Genomic DNA, 18,304 nt, shown 5'->3' with positions numbered 1-18,304 from the left:
ACGACGTCATGTAATAGAAAACGGGAAACACATTTCAAGTGCGGTGAAATAGGCAAAAAAAGTGCAATCCCACACTTGTTTTTTGTTTGGCTTTTTTACTAGGTTCACTAAATGCTAAACTTTTATATTTTTTTTTTTTTTTTTCACTTTACTTTTTACTTTTGCCATGCTTCAATAGCCTCTAGAGGCTAGAAGCTGACACAACTCGATTGGCTCTGCTACATAGGAGCGATGCATAGATCGCTGCTATGTAGCTTAATAACAGGCCTGCTGTGAGTGCCGACCACAGGGTGGCGCTCACAGCTAGCCAGGATCAGTAACCATAGAGGTCTCAAGGACCTCTATGGTTACCATTCTGATGCATCGCTGACCCCCGATCATGTGACTGGGGTCAGCGATGCGCTCATTTTCCAGCCGCGTGGCCGGAAGCGCCGGTTAAATGCCGCTGTCAGCGTTTGACAGCGGTATTTAACTAGTTAATAGCGGAGGGTGAATTGCGATTTCACCCGTCGCTATTGCAGGCACATGTCAGCTGTTCAAAACAGCTGACATGTCCTGGCTTTGATGCGGACTCACCACCAGAGCCTGCATCAAAGCAGGGGATCTGACCTCGGACATACTATCCCGTCCGAGGTCAGAAAGGGGTTAAAGGGAACCTGTGACCTGGAAAAACAATCTACCTGCTGAAATGGCGGTAATCGTAGGTAAATGGCGTTTATTCCCTGTGTAGCCGGCCCACTGGAAGCGCAGCTAAAGGGAGAAAATGGTTATATCCTCCCTGTAGCCGCTCACTTTGTCAAAGTGAAAAATGACAGTCTGCTCTGCAGTGTGTGATGTATATGATCCAATGATTACGATGGGACAGGCCAACTATCTAATTTGTATGGAGGGCTACCGTCTATCTATGGCAGACTTCCTGGGGGGGTAATTAATTTCAACTGCCCAATCTTTGTTCTCATGGCAATAAGTTGGCAGCAGCTTTATGGCTGGTCGCACACCGGCCAATGGTCTGCTGATCGTCCATAGAAATGTATGGTCCCAGTTTGCCATCATATCTTTGAGGTGGATGTAAAAATCATTCTTGGCCAGTAGTAAATCCCCTCGTGTAACAATCGCCACGCTATATCATTGACCAGCACTCATTACGGACAGATATCTACCCTTGTGAAAGGACCCCCGCTCCCCTCTTCTGAGAATACATGCATGCTTGGCTGAGCGTGCATGTCTGTAGGATGGGATTGGGAGTGATGGCTGTCGGCCATCAGGTATACACAGCCAGCCTAGTACACTTACATGTAGTCACATTCAGAGTGGTCTCTTGGCTTCAGTCTAATAATGGCCGTTAGCCCTGGTGGTCCGGAGCTGGGGCGGCCAGATATTTGCCCCTCTCGGTGCCATCCCTAGTGTCTTACATTACCGAGGCCGTAGTTCTTTTGCATGACATTTTTTTTGTACAGTGCTTGGTGTGAACAATGCGTCTTCCAAAGTGTTACGACAGATTATAGGAGGCAGTACCAGGTATAAGCCCCTAACACCCCCCCCCATAAAAAAAAAAAAAAAAACTATTTTGCTTTCTGGATCACTCATACTGGTTTTGCTGTAATTTTGTAGGCTTGACCATATTGATAAAGTACATATATCTACATGGTGGGATTTGTTCTAAAATGAATGAAAATTCTGAAGTTTTAGATTTATACAATATTTAGACATTGAATTTTTTTTTTCTTTTTCTACCCAGAACCTTTAGCCATGGATAAATGTGAGCTGGTACAGAAGGCCAAATTGGCTGAGCAAGCAGAGAGGTACGATGACATGGCCGCCTGCATGAAGCGAGTGACGGAAGAAGGGGGTGAACTGTCCAACGAGGAGAGGAATCTTCTGTCAGTCGCCTACAAAAATGTAGTAGGCGCCCGCCGGTCGTCCTGGAGGGTCATCTCCAGTATTGAGCAGAAGACAGAAGGCAACGAGAAAAAGCAGCAGATGGCCCGAGAATACCGGGAGAAGATCGAGACAGAACTGAGAGAGATCTGCAATGATGTCCTGGTAAGACGCTTCTTTCTCAGCCTGCCTTCTTCTCACACGGAGCGCTAGCTCTGCTCTGTGCTGCCCACTAATAACATGGTCAGAAACCTGAAAAGTGAGCCCACCGCTGTGTAGAGCTGGAGTCTGGTTCCAGATATCTTGTCTGATGATGGGTGGCTCGATGCAGTATGGAGAAGTGCGGAGTATCTTGGGCCACTCGGGTCCCTGTAAGAAGCTCCTTTTAATCATGGAGCCGCACTGAAGCTTGGTATACCCCTGCTGGGAGTGCAGGGACCCCTGTCAGCCGGAAAGATTATTATATAGAGCAAGAGAGAAGTTCACATTCGCTTCCATTATGCTCGCTACTTGCTCAATTCGAGTAGTGAACATTTCGGTATTCAACCACTAATCTGGACGCAACACTGAAGTGGTGCCGTGGGAACCTTTGGTAGTTTGTCTTCATTAGCAGACAGGATGAAGGTATATTTGCATTAGTTGCTCCCCGCATAATATATTGATGACTTGCTAGTTCCATTCATATGTGGCTGCAGATGAGCGCAGTTCTCTTGATTAGTGGCTGTCCTGCAGCACCTGGGAGCAGCCACTACACATTACATGGAGCGCCGTTCCATGTTTTTTACATTGGTCGATCGTCAATTTATTATGGCCGGACAAGTCCTTTTAACCCCTTCATGACCTTGGGATTTTTCATTTTTCCGTGTTCGTTTTTCACTCCCCTCCTTCCCAGAGCCATAACTTTTTTATTTTTCCGTGAATTTGGTCATGTGAGGGCTTATTTTTTGCGGGACGAGTTGTACTTTTGAACGACATCATTGGTTTTAGCATGTCGTGTACTAGAAAACGGGAAAAAAATTCCAAGTGCGGTGAAATTGCAAAAAAAGTGCAATCCCACAGGCTAGAAGCAGGCACAACGTGATCGGCTCTGCTACATAGCAGCGATCTGCTGATCGCTGCTATGTAGCAGAAATGGAGGTGTGCTGTGAGCGCCGACCACAGGGTGGCGCTCACAGCCACCGGTCATCAGTAACCATAGAGGTCTCAAGGACCTCTATGGTTACAATGGAGACGCATCGCCGACCCCCGATCATGTGACGGGGGTCGGCGATGACGTCATTTCCGGCCGCCCGGCCGGATGCGGTAGTTAAATGCCGCTGTCTGCGATTGACAGCGGCATTTAACTAGTTAATAGGTGCGGGCAGATCGCGATTCTGCCCGCACCTATTGCGGGCACACGTCAGCTGTTCAAAACAGCTGACATGTCCCGGCTTTGATGCGGGCTTACCGTGGAGCCCTGCATCAAAGCAGGGGATCTGACCTTGGACGTACTATCCCGTCCGAGGTCAGATAGGGGTTAAGATCCTTCAGACCTGCCCTGTATGCCGTCATGTCTGTGCACTTCAATACTATTGGGAACTGTGTATACGGTCTACTATAGTCTTCATTCACATAGGATTTTTTTTATTGTACTATGAATGAACCAAGAATTGTGTAAAATTACTTTTCCCAGCATTTCTTATAGCAAAAAAAGTGTGAAACAACCCTAAGGCCATGTTCACATGTTGCGTTTTTTTCCGCGGATCCGCGGCGTTTTTGACGCTGCTTATCTGCAGCAGTTTCTCATGCGGTTTACAGTACCATGTAAACCTATGGAAAACCAAATCCATAGTGCATGATTTCAATGGAAAAAAAATGCATGAAAAAAACTGATTCGGAGGCCGGATTAATCATTTCACATTTGTTTCATACGTTTTTCGCCGGACAGAAAAAAGTTTCCTCTGTTTTCTCTGTCCGCTGGAAACAGTTTTTTTTTTTTTTTTTTTACGGATCTGGCAAAAAACGGATGAAACGTGTGGCCATCAGGCGCAATCCGGCGCTAATACAACTCTATGAGAAAAAAACTGGAACCAGCGAAAAAGAACTAGAACTGTGTTTTTTTTGGTTTTTTTTTTTTTCAAAACTCGCCGGATTGTGCCTGACGGCAAAAACCTGATGTGTGAAAGTAGCTTAACTATCCATAAATCTATCTCATTCCATCTATCTGTCTATCTATGTGTGTAATGGAGCGGGGGTTGGACAGATGTAAAAGGGGAGGTTGGACAAGACAGGACATCACAAATCTTTTTTTTTTTTTTTGTTCAATAATACATCTTTATTTAGCTTTCATAAACGCCTACAAAACCGTATCAAAAACGCGTAAAAAACGCACCTGCGTTTTCTGCCGAAAGCTGGGGATTTAGTGCAGAAAAATCCGCAGGCAAATCTACAACATGTGCACATACCCTAAATGTGATCTTGCTGACTGGTATAAATTAATTATCAGAACAAAGAACTGGCTTGTGATTTTTAATCCGTGCAAAAGGACCAGGGGACATTCGCTATTTGTGGAAGACAGGGGATTTAGACCTCTAACCACGAAAATGCTCAGAAAGCCAGACTGTGGCATGTCTTACCACGGCATGCATCGCCGCTTACAAGGCTGGATCCTTGGCTGATGCCCAGTGGTATTGTGTGAAGGATATAGGTTGAACTTAGTCTGTGATCCGTATTGTGGCCAGGACCTTGGCGTGATCGCCTCATTGCAGCCATCTTGTATTCACATTTTCGCATCGGTTCAGTGAGAGATGATCTACCACGTTATCAGACAGTGTAAAGTACGAGCATGCTCACTAAACCAGTTTGCTAGCCGGCACCTCTTTGAAAGCGAAGCTTCTTGGATGAGGTCACGCAGATGTTGTGCACATTTCCCCCCAGCTAAAGACGAACGGGAAGTGTTTCCTGTCTCATCTTTCCTGGTTCCTCCTGTGGGAAAGATGCTCAGCCACATCCACACACAACTGCTACCCACGCACTGCTCCCTGGGTGACTGCACACCTAGAGAATGGCGAGGATGTCTGTGATTATTGTGACCCATGTAAGACTTAATGGAGTATTCACAAGATGTGCCATACATGCATTAGGAGACCCTGGGGTATTTGTGACATTGGGCGTGGAGAGCATGGTGAGCGGTGCAGAGGCTGCGGAAACTGTACCACTGAGTGTTGTGCGCAAGTTGTAATTTAATAGGATCAAGGTGTGGTATCTTTCTGGATGTTGGGCAATGCTACCCCCAAGCCAGATCTGCCATCGGGAGTTAAACAGAGGGACGCCTTCAAGTACACTAAAAAGAACTATATATGACTAAAGACACGGGGTTAAAATATTTACCGTATATGCTCGAGTATAAGCCGACCCGAGTATAAGCAGAGACCCTTAATTTTGACACAAAAAACTTGAAAAAAACGTAATGACTCAAGTATAAGCCTAGGGTGGAAAATGCAGCAGCTACCGGTAAATTTCAAAAATGAAAATAGGTACCAATAAAAGTAAAATTAATTGAGACATCAGTAGGTTAAGTGTTTTTGAATATCCATAATGAATCAGGAGCCCCATATAATGCTCCATATAGTTCATAATGGGCCCCATAAGATGCTTCATACAGTTCATGATGGGCCCCATAAGATGCTCCATACAAAAAAACGCCCCATATAATGCTCCATAAAGTTTTATGATGGGCCCCATAAGACTCTCCATATTAAAATATGCCTCATATAATGCTGCATAAAGGTTAATAATTCCCCCATAAGATGCTCCATAGGAAATTTGCCCCATATAATGCTGCATAAAAGTAGATTGTAGATTAAATGCATAAAATGCAGTTTATGCTGATATTATTAACTGTACAGTATATCTGCTGCTGCAATAAAAAAAATGACACTCACCTTGTCGCTGCTCCTCAGTGTCCTCCGCAGTGACTGTTCAGGCAGAGGGCGGCGTTCACACGAACACGTCATCTCAGCCTCTGACCTGAACGTCACAGACAGAGGACGCGGTAGATGGCGCCCGGCGGGGGAACAAGGAGAGGTGAATATCGCGCAATGCCCCCGTTATACTCGCCTGCTTCTGGCGCGGTCCTTGCACGTCCCTGGTTCTCCGGGAGCTGACAGCTTCTTCCAGCGTTGAGCGGTCACCGTTACTGCTCATTACAGTAATATGCGGCTCCACCCCTATGGGAGTAGAGTTGCGTCCATATTCATTACTGTAACGAGCGGTACCATGTGACCGCTCAATACAGGAAGAAGCTGCCGGCGCCCGGAGAACAAGGGACGTGCAGGGACCGTGCCAGGAGCAGGTGAGTATTATTACACAGCTGCCGCTCCCCCACCCCTGCAAGACCCCTGGGAATGACTCGAGTATAAGCCGAGAGGGGCAATTTTAGCCTAAAAAAAATGGGCTGAAATTCTCGGCTTATACTCGAGTATATACAGTATTTATTTTTATACATGGTCTTCCTTTTCAGGACATTTTGAAATGCACTTAGTTGTGCACATTAAGTACTGTCCTTACTAAAAATAAAAAAGTCATGCGTTTGAGCACTTGGCTTATTTTGCCGCCTGGGTCTCACATGCACCTCTGGCTGTCCAGATGTAGGTGTTGGTTCATCGGGCAAATGACAGATAAAGTCAGATATGATGCCATTCAGTGACTGCTTGTTTTGTAGCTTATTCTGACTTTAGACAACACATTTGATGATGGTCAAATTTTTTAATTTCTGCTTAAAATGGGCGATGTCTTGGGTTTGTCAGGCCAGTGGACAACCCTGAAGCCCATTACATAGGTCGGCCATAGCCATCTAATTCTGACATCTGTCCACCTGCCAAAATCATGTACGTAGGCCAACAAATATCTACCCTCCGAGAGTTATTCCTAACATTTCAAAGTTATCAGCTATCCTTTCAATAGATAAGTTGTGGACCACTGATGCGGAGAGCCGGGCTCCGAAATGCCCCATCAGTAAAGGTCGGTGGCACACAGGCAGCCCTTCATTTCGATGGGGCCTTTCAGTGCTTCATTCTCAGAATCCATATGGGTTGGACGGATGGGTGATGACTTGAAATGTTAGTAATAAACCTTGAAGGTACGCGTAGACCTTTGGCTGAACGCTGGTTTGGCTGTCTGCTCTTCGTCCTCACCCCGTCACCCTTGTACATACACCCTCTGCTCAGCATGTGTATACGCTAAGACATCTCTTGTGGGTACAATCCAAAATGGCCCAGCGACATCGCCCTTTGGGGGAGAACTGGGACGCTCCCATACATATTAGATGGACAGTTTTCCTTTGCTTGTTGGAATCCTTTGTTTGACGCCACAGAATAAACCTGAACGTGCAGACTGAATTTCCGTGTTCAGCAGCTCGTGGCCGTGGACCATGTAATAAAAGGCTTTGGGCTGCTCTGAAATTGCAGGATTGAAGCCGTCTGCTCCTCGGGGAGTACAAAGTCCTTCCTGGCGGGTGCGCGGCTCAGTGAGGGTATGTGTCACTGGGTGTGTCGGGCGACGCGCCAGTATTCCCGTTACCACAATACGGACAACTCCTATAGAAATCCTGACAAGTCTCCCTCCTAGCAACGCGGCAGCAGTGTCCAGCCTGATGGTCCTGCCATGCCGCCTTCTAGGATTTCCAGAGTCAGCTGTTCGCTCCCATAATCTGCCCACTTACACATTCTTAAAGGGCCAGCAGCCCTGCTGCACTCAGGCTGGAGAGAGGACACGTGTAGGGCTCTTCAGTGAGATTACCACCAGGAAAGCCCGAATATTCCCAGCCCTGTGGTCACTCTGATCTTGGTCTGAGTCCTCCAGGACAGTAGTTTCCACACATGTATGATAGATTATTGGAGCTTTACATGAGACATGTCCAGGACTAGATTCATCTTTCTCTAGCTATCGGGTTTTTTTTTGTATTTTTATTTCTCTGCCTCCATTTATGCAACCAAAAGTACAGTATGTTCCTCATGTTACAGGTTCCTAATGTGACCGGGTGCATGTTGGCTCAGTACAGAATTTAGCAGGATTTTCTAGGAAGGTGAAACGGGAACTAATGGTAACAAGCGTTCACGCCGGCGTCATCGCTTACCGGACCCTTGTGCAACATTCCAGCCTGCGTCGCATGACATTTTTAGGGGGGGTGGATACATTCCATATCACTTTCTAGATTTAAAAATAAATGAAGAGAAAATTCTTGCTGTTTCCATACTTGCCACTAAGGGGAGGTAAAGTCCTATTCTATAGAATCATGTTTTGGCACAAAAAAGCAGCAAAACGCTGAAAAAACCCCGCAGGTATAGGGGTTTTTCACCACTCCTTAATTTCAGTGGGTGAAAAACATGATTCATTGTGCAAAAAACCATGTAAACCACAAAATCCAATGACAGAAAGCCATCGGTGTGCATGAGATTTCTGACATCTCAGACATTGCTGGTACTGTGAAACACAGCTGAAAATTAGCGTCAAAAAGTGCTGCAACAACGCCCAGCGTGAACCTAGCCGAATACTATACTCATACATTGTTACATTATCACTACAGGCAGGATTACAATGCATATCTCTATACAGGAGATTAATGAGGCGCCGCCATTCACAGTAAGTGACGTCACAGCTCACTTCCTCTCCCTTCCTTCGCAGTGACTTTTGCCTCGGCAGAGCATGCTCAGAACGCTCTCCTGTCATCAGTCTGTCTCTGCTTACTGTAGGCATATTGGGCCTAAGTAGTCAAAATAATTAAAGGGGTTGTCCAGTCTACAAGTGTGCAGTGTGAATCCTCTCATCACATGCGCACTGTCAGGATTCTCCGGGTGGATGTGTGACGGCAAGTGTGCAGCTTGCACGCTCCTGACCACGTTCCAACCAGACTATCGAGCCTCACTCCATACGCTTGCGTTGTGAAGCCGTGCCCATCTAGGCAGCTCGTGAGCGCATGCCTGCCAATGACGCTTGTGGCCACTGCTGCCGACACCGATCAATCCTCTACACACTGCATGTGACGGGAGTGTGCAAAGTCTGCAGTCTTGTAGCTTGTGACTGGACAACCCCTTTAACATACAAATTGTATTTAAATAGGTATTTTCTGATAACACATTCCATTTAATACTAATCGACATGATGCTATAGTACATTTATGAAAGACTACTGCCTAAACCCTTGTTCCAGCGCTTGCCCACTGGCAATGTTGGCGTAGGCTCTCTGGTGTGACTCCTATGAAGCCACTTTCTTGCTGAACATCGGGTGCCGTGAGCTGCGGCCATAGACGGTGTTTGTGCACCGCTAGACTCCTCCAGTGTCGGTGCGCACAGGATTGGGGGAACACTCTGAGAGCTAGCACGGTCAATCAAGCCCAGGGTAGGGTGCGTAACGGGGTGCCAAGCTGTTGGTCACACCATTTGCATATGGACTAAATATTTTTTTTCTGCAGCTTCTCCACTAAAAAGTGTGTTTCTGGTACGAGTTGTATAAAGGCCATGTCTGCCCTTACAGTTTGGGGATGGCGGACTCCCTATACAGTGGTTGTTTCCTAGCAGTATATTGCTTGGAGGCAATACCGCAGAAACCCTCGGAATAAAGCTGATTTTTTTTTTTTTTTTTTTTTTTCAAAGAGGCAATTTGCATATGAGTTTTCAAAGGACGTTGCTGTATTGGAGCAACCAGTCATACATGTTGGGTGTCGGAGGAGGGTTATTCCACTAAACTCCCTTCTGATCTGCCACTACCTTTGCTTTCTCAGCTTTCGGACCCCCATTAATCATATAGCGGGAGTGCACAACTTGCGTTCCCCATCCATCTGATCCTAGACATACTTGTCTATTGGCTTGTGACATGTGTATTCCTTGCCAGGGCAAGGATAGATGAGTACCTATGGTTCACGATGTGCCCCTCTCTGGATCCCCCAAAACTAGTAGAATACGTAACCCATGATCCCCGTGCAGCAGTCCAAAAAGGAGTAGATAATGTGGTTGTATAGAGTGAGGCCACGAATGTCTAGTCTTAATGTGCCTGGGAGTATGCGTATTACGTATTTACGGTCACATGACCGCACCATCCCCAGCTGGCAGCGGAGAATCCGGACACTGCGCACTCTGAGGATTCCCAAGTCTGCAGTCATAAAGAGCAGCTGCAGATTCCTGCCAAACCTGGACAACCCCATAAAGTACATTCTAGAGGGCAAACGGGCAAAAAAGATGGCTCTTCAGTTTCATTATTGGTGGGAGTCCTGGAACTGGGACTTGCATTCATCTGAAACTTGTGACATCTTACTACATATAGTATAAATGGCCTCAAGTCTTAATACGACTATAGATTTTATTGTGGGCCTTCGGAATTTCTTCCATCGGGCAACGTGGCCCTTGGACCCGAAAATCAACACCTCTGTCCTAAGTGTTGTCACATCCTACTGATGTAATATGAATGACTCCAGAGCCGGGACATATTCGGCCATGGAGCACGGCTCTGGTAAGGGGAAAGAAAATGTACTTGCGCCTCCTAGTGGTGGATCCTATTTATGCAGAGAGCTGGTCTGCGTAGCACGCAAAAGCTTGCTTTATAAGTTGCAAGAAAACAAAGTTTTATAAAACTAATTTTACTTTTTTTTTTTTCAGGGGTTAATAAATAAGTAGAAATGGTCTATTTTCTGCCCTTTGCACACACTGGCCTTAAGACTGGAGCCTGTTTTATTAATTGCTGAGCTGTTGGTTTTGATTTTGTTTTTCCTCCATTTCTCTTTCAGAATCTTCTGGACAAGTACTTGGTTCCCAACGCATCACAAGCCGAAAGCAAAGTTTTCTACTTGAAAATGAAGGGCGACTATTACCGTTACCTGGCTGAAGTAGCTAGCGGAGAAGACAAGAAAGGTAATGACTGCGCATTTATGTTGTGTATGAATTGGTATAATGGCGGAGCGTCACCAGTCGCTGCCTTTCTCCTGTAAAGCTTGCAATTACCAGGGGCGGCCGCACCGCATTGTTCCTACCCGTGGTTACTGTAGCAGTATACTGCTGGATGCACATGGCCACATGTATACAAGGCTAATGCTCCCAGCACCAGTGACTCCTGACAGCTTGCACTCTGCGCACTGCGAGAATCCACCTTGGCGCTTCACAGCAGGGCCACTCATTTCTATACCCTCTCCCACCTGCTTGTTTTCTCTCAATCTCCTCCTCCTCGTCTTTAATTGACAGCTCTGGTTTCATGGGGCCAGAGGAAGGTGGAAATATCTGGAAACCAAGCAGGGTGGGACGGTGTATGTAATGATTGTGTAGTGTATGTAGGATGACATCTGTCTGAGATGGTGTAGTGAATCCTGCATTGAGCAGGGGGTTGGACGCGACGACCCCGGAGGTCCCTTCCAATTCTACCATTCTATGATTCTAAATGGCCCCACCATGAAGCACCGACGCCTGCTGTGATCAGTCATTCTGTGCAGACAGTCCTTTTAAGTTTGGGACTTTTTTTTGTGTAAATTTGATGCTGTTTCCAGTGATTTGCAACAAGGCGCCAACTGCTCATGAGTGAGTGCAGGTATAATGGAGAGTCCTCCACTGTGACTGGATTTATGGCTAATGTAGCAAAGTTTCCATTATGTGGCCCAGCGGAAGCACGAGCTGAGGGCAGCATAGCCTGAAGGCAATCTGCCACCAAATTTATGTGCACACGTTCAGGATTTGTTCGCGTTATTTCGCTATAAAACCGCGACAAAACCGCATACATTAAGCATCCTATTATTAGAATGCAATCTGCAATTTTTGTGCACATGTTGCGTTTTTTTCCGCGGCAGAATCGCATTCTGGAAAAAAAACGCAGCATGTTCATTCCTTGTGTGGAATTGCGAGGATTCTTCACACATAGGAATGCATTGATCCACTTACATTCCGCATGTGGCCATGCCTACCATGCGGGAAGTAAGCGGATCATGTGGGGTTGGTACCCGGGGTGGAGGAGAGGAGACTCTCCTCCAGGCCCTGGGAACCATATAATTGTTAAAAAAAAAAAAAAAGTTAAAATAATAACTAGTGATATTCTCACCTTCCGGCGTCCCCGGCAGCCTTCCCGCTCCTGGCGATGCTTCCGTTCCCAGTGATGCTTTGCGGTAATGACCCGTGATCACGTGCGGTCTCGTGAGATGCTATGTCATCTGAGGTCATTGCCGCTAGGCATTACTGGGAACGGGAGCATCGTGAGGAGCGGGAAGACTGCCGGGGACACCGGAAGGTGAGAATATCACGATTTATTTATTATTTTTAACATATCTTTTTACTATTGATGCTGCATAGGCAGCATCAATAGTAAAAAGTTGTTCACGCTTGTCAAACACTATGCTTGACAAGTGTGACCAGCCTGTCAATCAGTTTTCCAAGCGATGCTACAAATCGCTTGTAAAACGCTAGTGTTTAACGGAAAAACGCATGCCAATTCTGCATGCGTTTTACCCGCTGCACAGTTGCGGAATTGCTGCGGAAATTTCCGCGGCGATTCCGGACGTGTGCACATAGCCTTGGGGACTATCCATTTTGTCTCCTAGTGAGGTCCTGATTTTAAGGGGTGTCTGTATGCTCTAATAGGGCATTTGTCTTCAGATGAGCACTCCCACTTGGGTCAGCTCTCACATCCCCTGCACAGCTTGGCGCCTGCTGCCGTTCTTTTGCACTTTAGATTTGGGTATAGAAGAGGCACATTGAGAACCAGCCACATTGTACATGCAGTATGATCTGCGGACAGCATTTTATAGAGCAGAGGCTGAGCATGATAAGGTTCAGTATAACGTGTTTTATTCACAGAGATCCCTTCTGTTAGTATGCCTGGGAGTCCGGGGGGCTGTCTTTCTCAGTGACAGCTCAGTGGGACCACCCACTGGACTCAGGCTTATAAATACATTTTATTCATTAAAGCTGTGGTAAGTTTTAGTGAAAGTTTTCCAACAAATATATATATCACTTTGACCATCTCCTCCTGGTGTAGAGCATACTGCCGGCAGATCAGAAATACTTTACAACATGTCTGGTTAGGCTACTTTCACACTAGCGTTTTCTGCAACCCGTCACAATGCGTCGTTTTGCAGAAAAAAAACGCATCCTGCAAAAGTGCTTGCAGGATGCGTTTTTTCCCCATAGACTTGCATTGACGACGCATTTGCGACGGATTGCCACACATCGCATCCGTCGAGCGACGGATGCGTCGTGCTGTGGCGGACCGTCGGGAGAAAAAAACGCTACATGTGACGTTTTTTTTCTCTTGACGGACTGCTTTTTCCGACCCCGCATGCGTGGCCGGAACTCCGCCCCCACCTCCCCGCACCTTACAATGGGGCAGCGGATGCGCCGGAAAAATGCATCCGCTGCACCCGTTGTGCAATGCAGCAAACGCTAGCGTCGGAATCTCTCCCCAACGCATTGCGACGGGGAGATTCCAACGCTAGTGTGAAAGGAGCCTTAAACCTAACTGCACACACCATTGTATACAGCCCTGACGCTCCGTGGGGTTATTACTTGGAGAGTCTTTGAGAAGGACTCCCCCTGGATAAAGTAGCTGGTAGCGTTGGGGTCTCCAGCTTCTGGGGCTCCTGTTGCTGCACAGGTTAAATGTAGTGTCTGTGCCCCTTGGCTGGGTGTATGTACATGGATGGGCACCACCTTCGTCCATGTATACAGATCTACCTCTGAATCGCCGCTCTTCTGGCACTTCAAGGATGTCCGTCTCCCATTTCCTTCCTTTTCATTTACTCAAATTTAAAACGCTTGAGTTTTTACAATGTCACTTTATAGGGTTAAAAAAATCTATATGGTAATTATAATTTTTTTGTTTCTTTATTTCTGTCAGTAGTTTGTGAACATTTGTCGGAGTTACACAGTGGGCGCCTACGCTGCTGTGCGGGTCCCTGCACCCTGGGGGTCGGGCGTACCCGTGTTTTATCACCGATTTAATTAGGGTTTTCTCACGATGAGCTCGGTCCATACGTCTGAGCGGCGGCTCCACAGACAGAAGTCTCCCCGGTGCCGTCTGTTCTGCACGCGCTTTCGGTCTTAGTGACAGGATGTCGCCCGTACATACACATGCCGCATCCATCTTGCACAATGAGGCTCGCAGGAAGCGCACTTTCCTGTCCATTTCCTCTTCCAGTCCTTCTCATGTATTGTCCACATATGTATGTTTTAGCTTTACTAGTCAGTGTTTGTGGCATTAGAAAACCGCTATAACCACAAGCTTTAACCCCTTAACTACTGCTAGTACGTGTTTTTATGATGGTCAGCAGTAGGCCTTTATTCTACAGTGCCTGTGTTGGGGCAGTGTAAGATACGTCGTATACAGGTGTCCTGCGCCACCTTGGAGTGGGTGCACGCTCCGGCATTGGGGCTAACAGGAGAGGAGGAAACTCAAAACTCCATTTAACCCCTTGATTGCTGCTTTTCGAGAGATGACATGATCATATGGGGAGTTGATCAGGTCACTGAGGGACCGGTGTTAAAGTTTTTATTCTCAAGTTTAGACGTTGTCCCAAATTCCTGTGATGGGGGATAACTTCCCAATTGGTGAGAGTCTAACCACTGGTACCCCCACCGATCCAGAGAACAGACTGAAGACCATCATGTGACTGGCACGGTCTGCAGCTCCATTACTTGGTGAGACAGACGGAGATATCCGACCGCTGCACTCGGCTGGTCCACAAGAAGGAATAGAGGTTCTCATGATCGACCAGTTTCATTCACATGGGGCTTTTCAAAGCCTTGGTTCTCTGGATCAGTGGGGTCCCAGTGGTTTCAGCCCCAGAAAAAAAGGAACTTAATCACTTTCAGATAGGGAGGGGATAACTTTATAAACTTGAAGACCCCTTTTTAAAGAGGTTGTGCGCAAACCACTTAGCCTGTTGTAATGGCACTAATATCCTATATCACAGCGGCCCCTGGCTTAACCCTTTGTGGTATAATAGGTCAGTATACTGTAGGGCAGCAGCTCAGAAACTCGCCAGAGTATATACAGATGAGGCAAATCATTCTCCTTTTTAAAGTCTGCTTAGGGGGCCGGGGTGCACGGAGGTGGAAGGGGTCGTGTCCAGAATGTAACCCGCTGTCCTTCTCTTCCAGCGATCGTGGAGCAGTCCCAGCAGGCGTATCAAGATGCCTTTGACATCAGCAAAATGGAGATGCAGCCCACACATCCCATCAGACTCGGCCTGGCCCTGAACTTCTCCGTCTTCTTCTATGAGATCCTAAACTCCCCAGAAAAAGCCTGTTCTCTGGCAAAAACGGTGAGAAAAGTGAGAAGCGTTGCCTTCCGCTGGGCATTTATGACTGAGCACTGACATTACTCCTCTCTTTCCAGGCTTTCGATGAAGCTATTGCTGAGCTCGATACTCTGAGTGAAGAATCATACAAAGATAGCACATTAATAATGCAATTACTGCGAGACAACTTGACAGTAAGTTATTAGTTTGTGTGTGTAATATGCCATAACTGAGGATTTGACATTGCTGCCATGTTCCTATGTGCGGATGCCGACTGCTGACTCTTCCCCGCTTGTCCTTCATTCCACTATCCTTGTCTGTAGACAACCCTGGTCCCAGCCAGGACATGACGGCAGACATGCGGCACCCACATGACAACCCCCACGTAGCCAGTTTTGGGAGTTTCCACATTATTTTAGTAGTAGAGGCATGACCTAGGGGGATTTGGTCATGGTTGACCATGAGTATTAACTCTGTTACCCACACAATGAAGCTGGGTATAGGAGTGGACTTTCTCTTGCCCACACAAGAATGCTGCTAATGGTTAGAAATGACAGTGTTTTTTCCATTCGGCACCAGTTGCTGAAATAGGATGTGATCTTGTCTGTCTAGAGTCCTCCATGGGTCAGCCCTATTAAAGTGAAAGGCCAGAGGTGGTGCTTTTTGTAGGATCGGCCATGTTTTTCTAATCCTGGACTTCATTTTCTGTGGGCCTGCCAAATGCAGCGCTCAGCTTTTCCAGCAGACTTGGAGAATGAATGGAGTAGCGGTCGGGCATACAAACCACTGCACCGTACTAATAGGGATGAGTGCCCCAAGTCTATCGATCGGGGTGGGGGGTCCCATCATCCCAATCTCCACTGGATAACATCTCTTCACAAGACAACCCCTTAAGTGGGATGTCAGAAGGGAGAACTGACTGCAGTACCATCCATCATCCCACCTGGAACAGCATGTCATCAGAGGGCAGCGCTGCGGTCGCTTACTACAGTTTTTCATCATTACCCCCCGGTGACATCTGGAGAGAGGCGAGCACAGCGCCGGCGCACTTCTATCATTGCTGGACCACAACTTGTTTCTCTGAAACGGGATGTCTTCAGGGGCCTGTAATGGAAGCGGAGTGACAGCATTGTGTTTATCACCTTCCTAAAACAAATCCTAATCATCATGGGTGATACTGTCACTCACCCTGCTTCTATCGCTAGACCCTGATGAAGTCCTGTTTCAGAGAAACACGCAGCAGTGGAAAGAAGTGTGGATTTGCCGTGTAGGGACAAACGTAGGGCATTTAAAAATAAAGCAAATTCCAAGAGTGGCTAGGGGTTCAAATGGAGATTTATGAAATCAGGACAATACACTTTTCAGTTGCTGATTTTTTTTCCTAGAATCTGGCAAATAGGTCAACATTTAAAAGCCGAAAAGAAATCTGTCCAGATTCAAAGCGGCACGTACAAGTGCTGTGCTCCAATGCTAAGCAACAAGCCGTAAACTATAGTATTACAAATCCCTACGTTCTTAAACGGAGAGGATTTATAATGGTCAGTAAACTGCAGAGTTGTTTTTCTTTGCTTGCACCTTGCAGTTTTACCCTATTAAGAAGGTGAGAAGCCATTTAAATAAAGGTACACTTAAAGGTGGTGTTTTTTTGTTTGAGGATGATCTAATTCTGTCTTTCTTTCTTTCCAGTTGTGGACATCAGACACTCAAGGGGACGAAGCTGAGCAAGCGGAGTGCGGCGGAGAGAATTAATCAGCCTTCCTTTTCTGTCTGCCTCATTCTAAAAAAAAAAAGAAGAAAAATTGACACAATAGACCATTGTCATCCTTACTGTCCCACACATAGGTTTATTTTTTTTTTATTTTTTTATTTTTTTTTTGTTTACAAATATAAAAGGTTTATGTTACTTCTATTTGGATTTCTATATTTCCCACGTGGTTTTGTGTTTAATAGGGAGTAGGGCCAGTTAACATTTTGGGGCTTTTTTTTTTTTCCCCCCTCCCTTGTCCTTTCCCCACCTCATAAGGCGACCAATATGGGGAATCCAACATTTTTTATACATGTTTTAAATGTTTGGCCGAGTACTTCAGGTACATTGCGGGCTACCACAGGGGCCCATTATTCCCCCATATTCAAGCACCATGAACTGCTTGCGTATCGGTCTGTGTAATGGCAAGTAAGGGACGTTTGGTTTGCGCTGTAGGGGGGAGACGTTAGATTTCCGTAGCACATTGCTATAGGGCAGTGCTGTAGTCCGCAATCAGATTCCCTCTCTGTGCCTAAACATACTTTCATAGCGAATGGTCCCTGCGATAGCCGGTCAAAATCCTGAGCAAAAAAAAAAACAACAAAGTACGGTTCACATTCCATTCTCCTTACGGTTGGCTGACGTTTTGCTTTTGTTTGTCGCTATTCTCCATTTTATTTGTATTTAAATCGTTTAAAACAACCTAAGATCAAAAAAAAAAGAGAGATAAGTACTTGACGCATTAAAGACGTACATGCTTGGTATTCCATAATTTCACTATATATCAAGCACAGCAGAAAAAAAAACAACAAAAAACATATATTTAACTTTTAGTTTTATTTTTGTTTTTGATACTTGCCTAACATGCATGTGGCTGTAAAAAATTACAATACAAAATAGTTACCAGGGGAATAACTTGAGATGATGGCTAGCTTTGTTTAATGTCTTATGAAATTTTCATGAACAATCCAAGCATAATTGTTAAAAGAACATGTGTAATAAGTTGATGTAAGTGGAATAAAAGTTTTATGAATGGACTTTTCAACTACTTAAGAAATGGTTATATACAGTGCTTTTATTGTATGGTCGTCTGTTACATCTACAACCCTCTATTGACTATGACTTGCACGTGAATGGCTGGCTGTGGACCTGTACATGCACGCAATACTATCGTTCTCTCATCCTCAGGTCGAGGCCCCTAGACACATTAATGTATGTGATCTCCTAACTTTGCCGTGACTGTCAAGGGAGTAAAGGATGGAAGGGCGCATTCAGAAGTCTGTGCCCATCTGTCCAATATACACTGCATTCAGAATCATTAGACAAGTTGTATTTTGATCACATGATACTTTTTATACATGTTGTCCTACTCAAAGCTGTTCAGGCTTGAGAGCCAACTACCAATTAAGTAAATCAGGTGATGTGCATCTCTGTAA

The 18,304-nt window shown here is 45.9% G+C and overlaps 1 protein-coding gene across 1 annotated transcript in view; it reads left to right on the top strand.

Annotated features, from left to right (window-relative positions):
- The window catches only part of YWHAZ (tyrosine 3-monooxygenase/tryptophan 5-monooxygenase activation protein zeta), a 34,148-nt gene extending 16,243 nt beyond the window's left edge, over nucleotides 1-17,905 (top strand). Inside the window, exons 2-6 of the mRNA XM_069731713.1 lie at nucleotides 1,739-2,043; nucleotides 10,637-10,760; nucleotides 14,985-15,148; nucleotides 15,223-15,318; nucleotides 16,811-17,905. Coding sequence (XP_069587814.1) covers nucleotides 1,750-2,043; nucleotides 10,637-10,760; nucleotides 14,985-15,148; nucleotides 15,223-15,318; nucleotides 16,811-16,873 — 741 coding nt within the window. The 5' untranslated portion in view covers nucleotides 1,739-1,749 and the 3' untranslated portion in view covers nucleotides 16,874-17,905. The remainder of the gene's footprint in view (nucleotides 1-1,738; nucleotides 2,044-10,636; nucleotides 10,761-14,984; nucleotides 15,149-15,222; nucleotides 15,319-16,810) is intronic.
- The last annotated feature ends 399 nt before the right edge of the window (nucleotides 17,906-18,304 follow it).

This window comes from Ranitomeya imitator, chromosome 6 (genome assembly GCF_032444005.1).
Source record: "Ranitomeya imitator isolate aRanImi1 chromosome 6, aRanImi1.pri, whole genome shotgun sequence".
Classification (NCBI taxonomy): Eukaryota; Metazoa; Chordata; class Amphibia; order Anura; family Dendrobatidae; genus Ranitomeya; species Ranitomeya imitator.
Note: the sequence above shows the minus strand (reverse complement) of the source record. Positions and strands in the feature narration are given on the sequence as shown.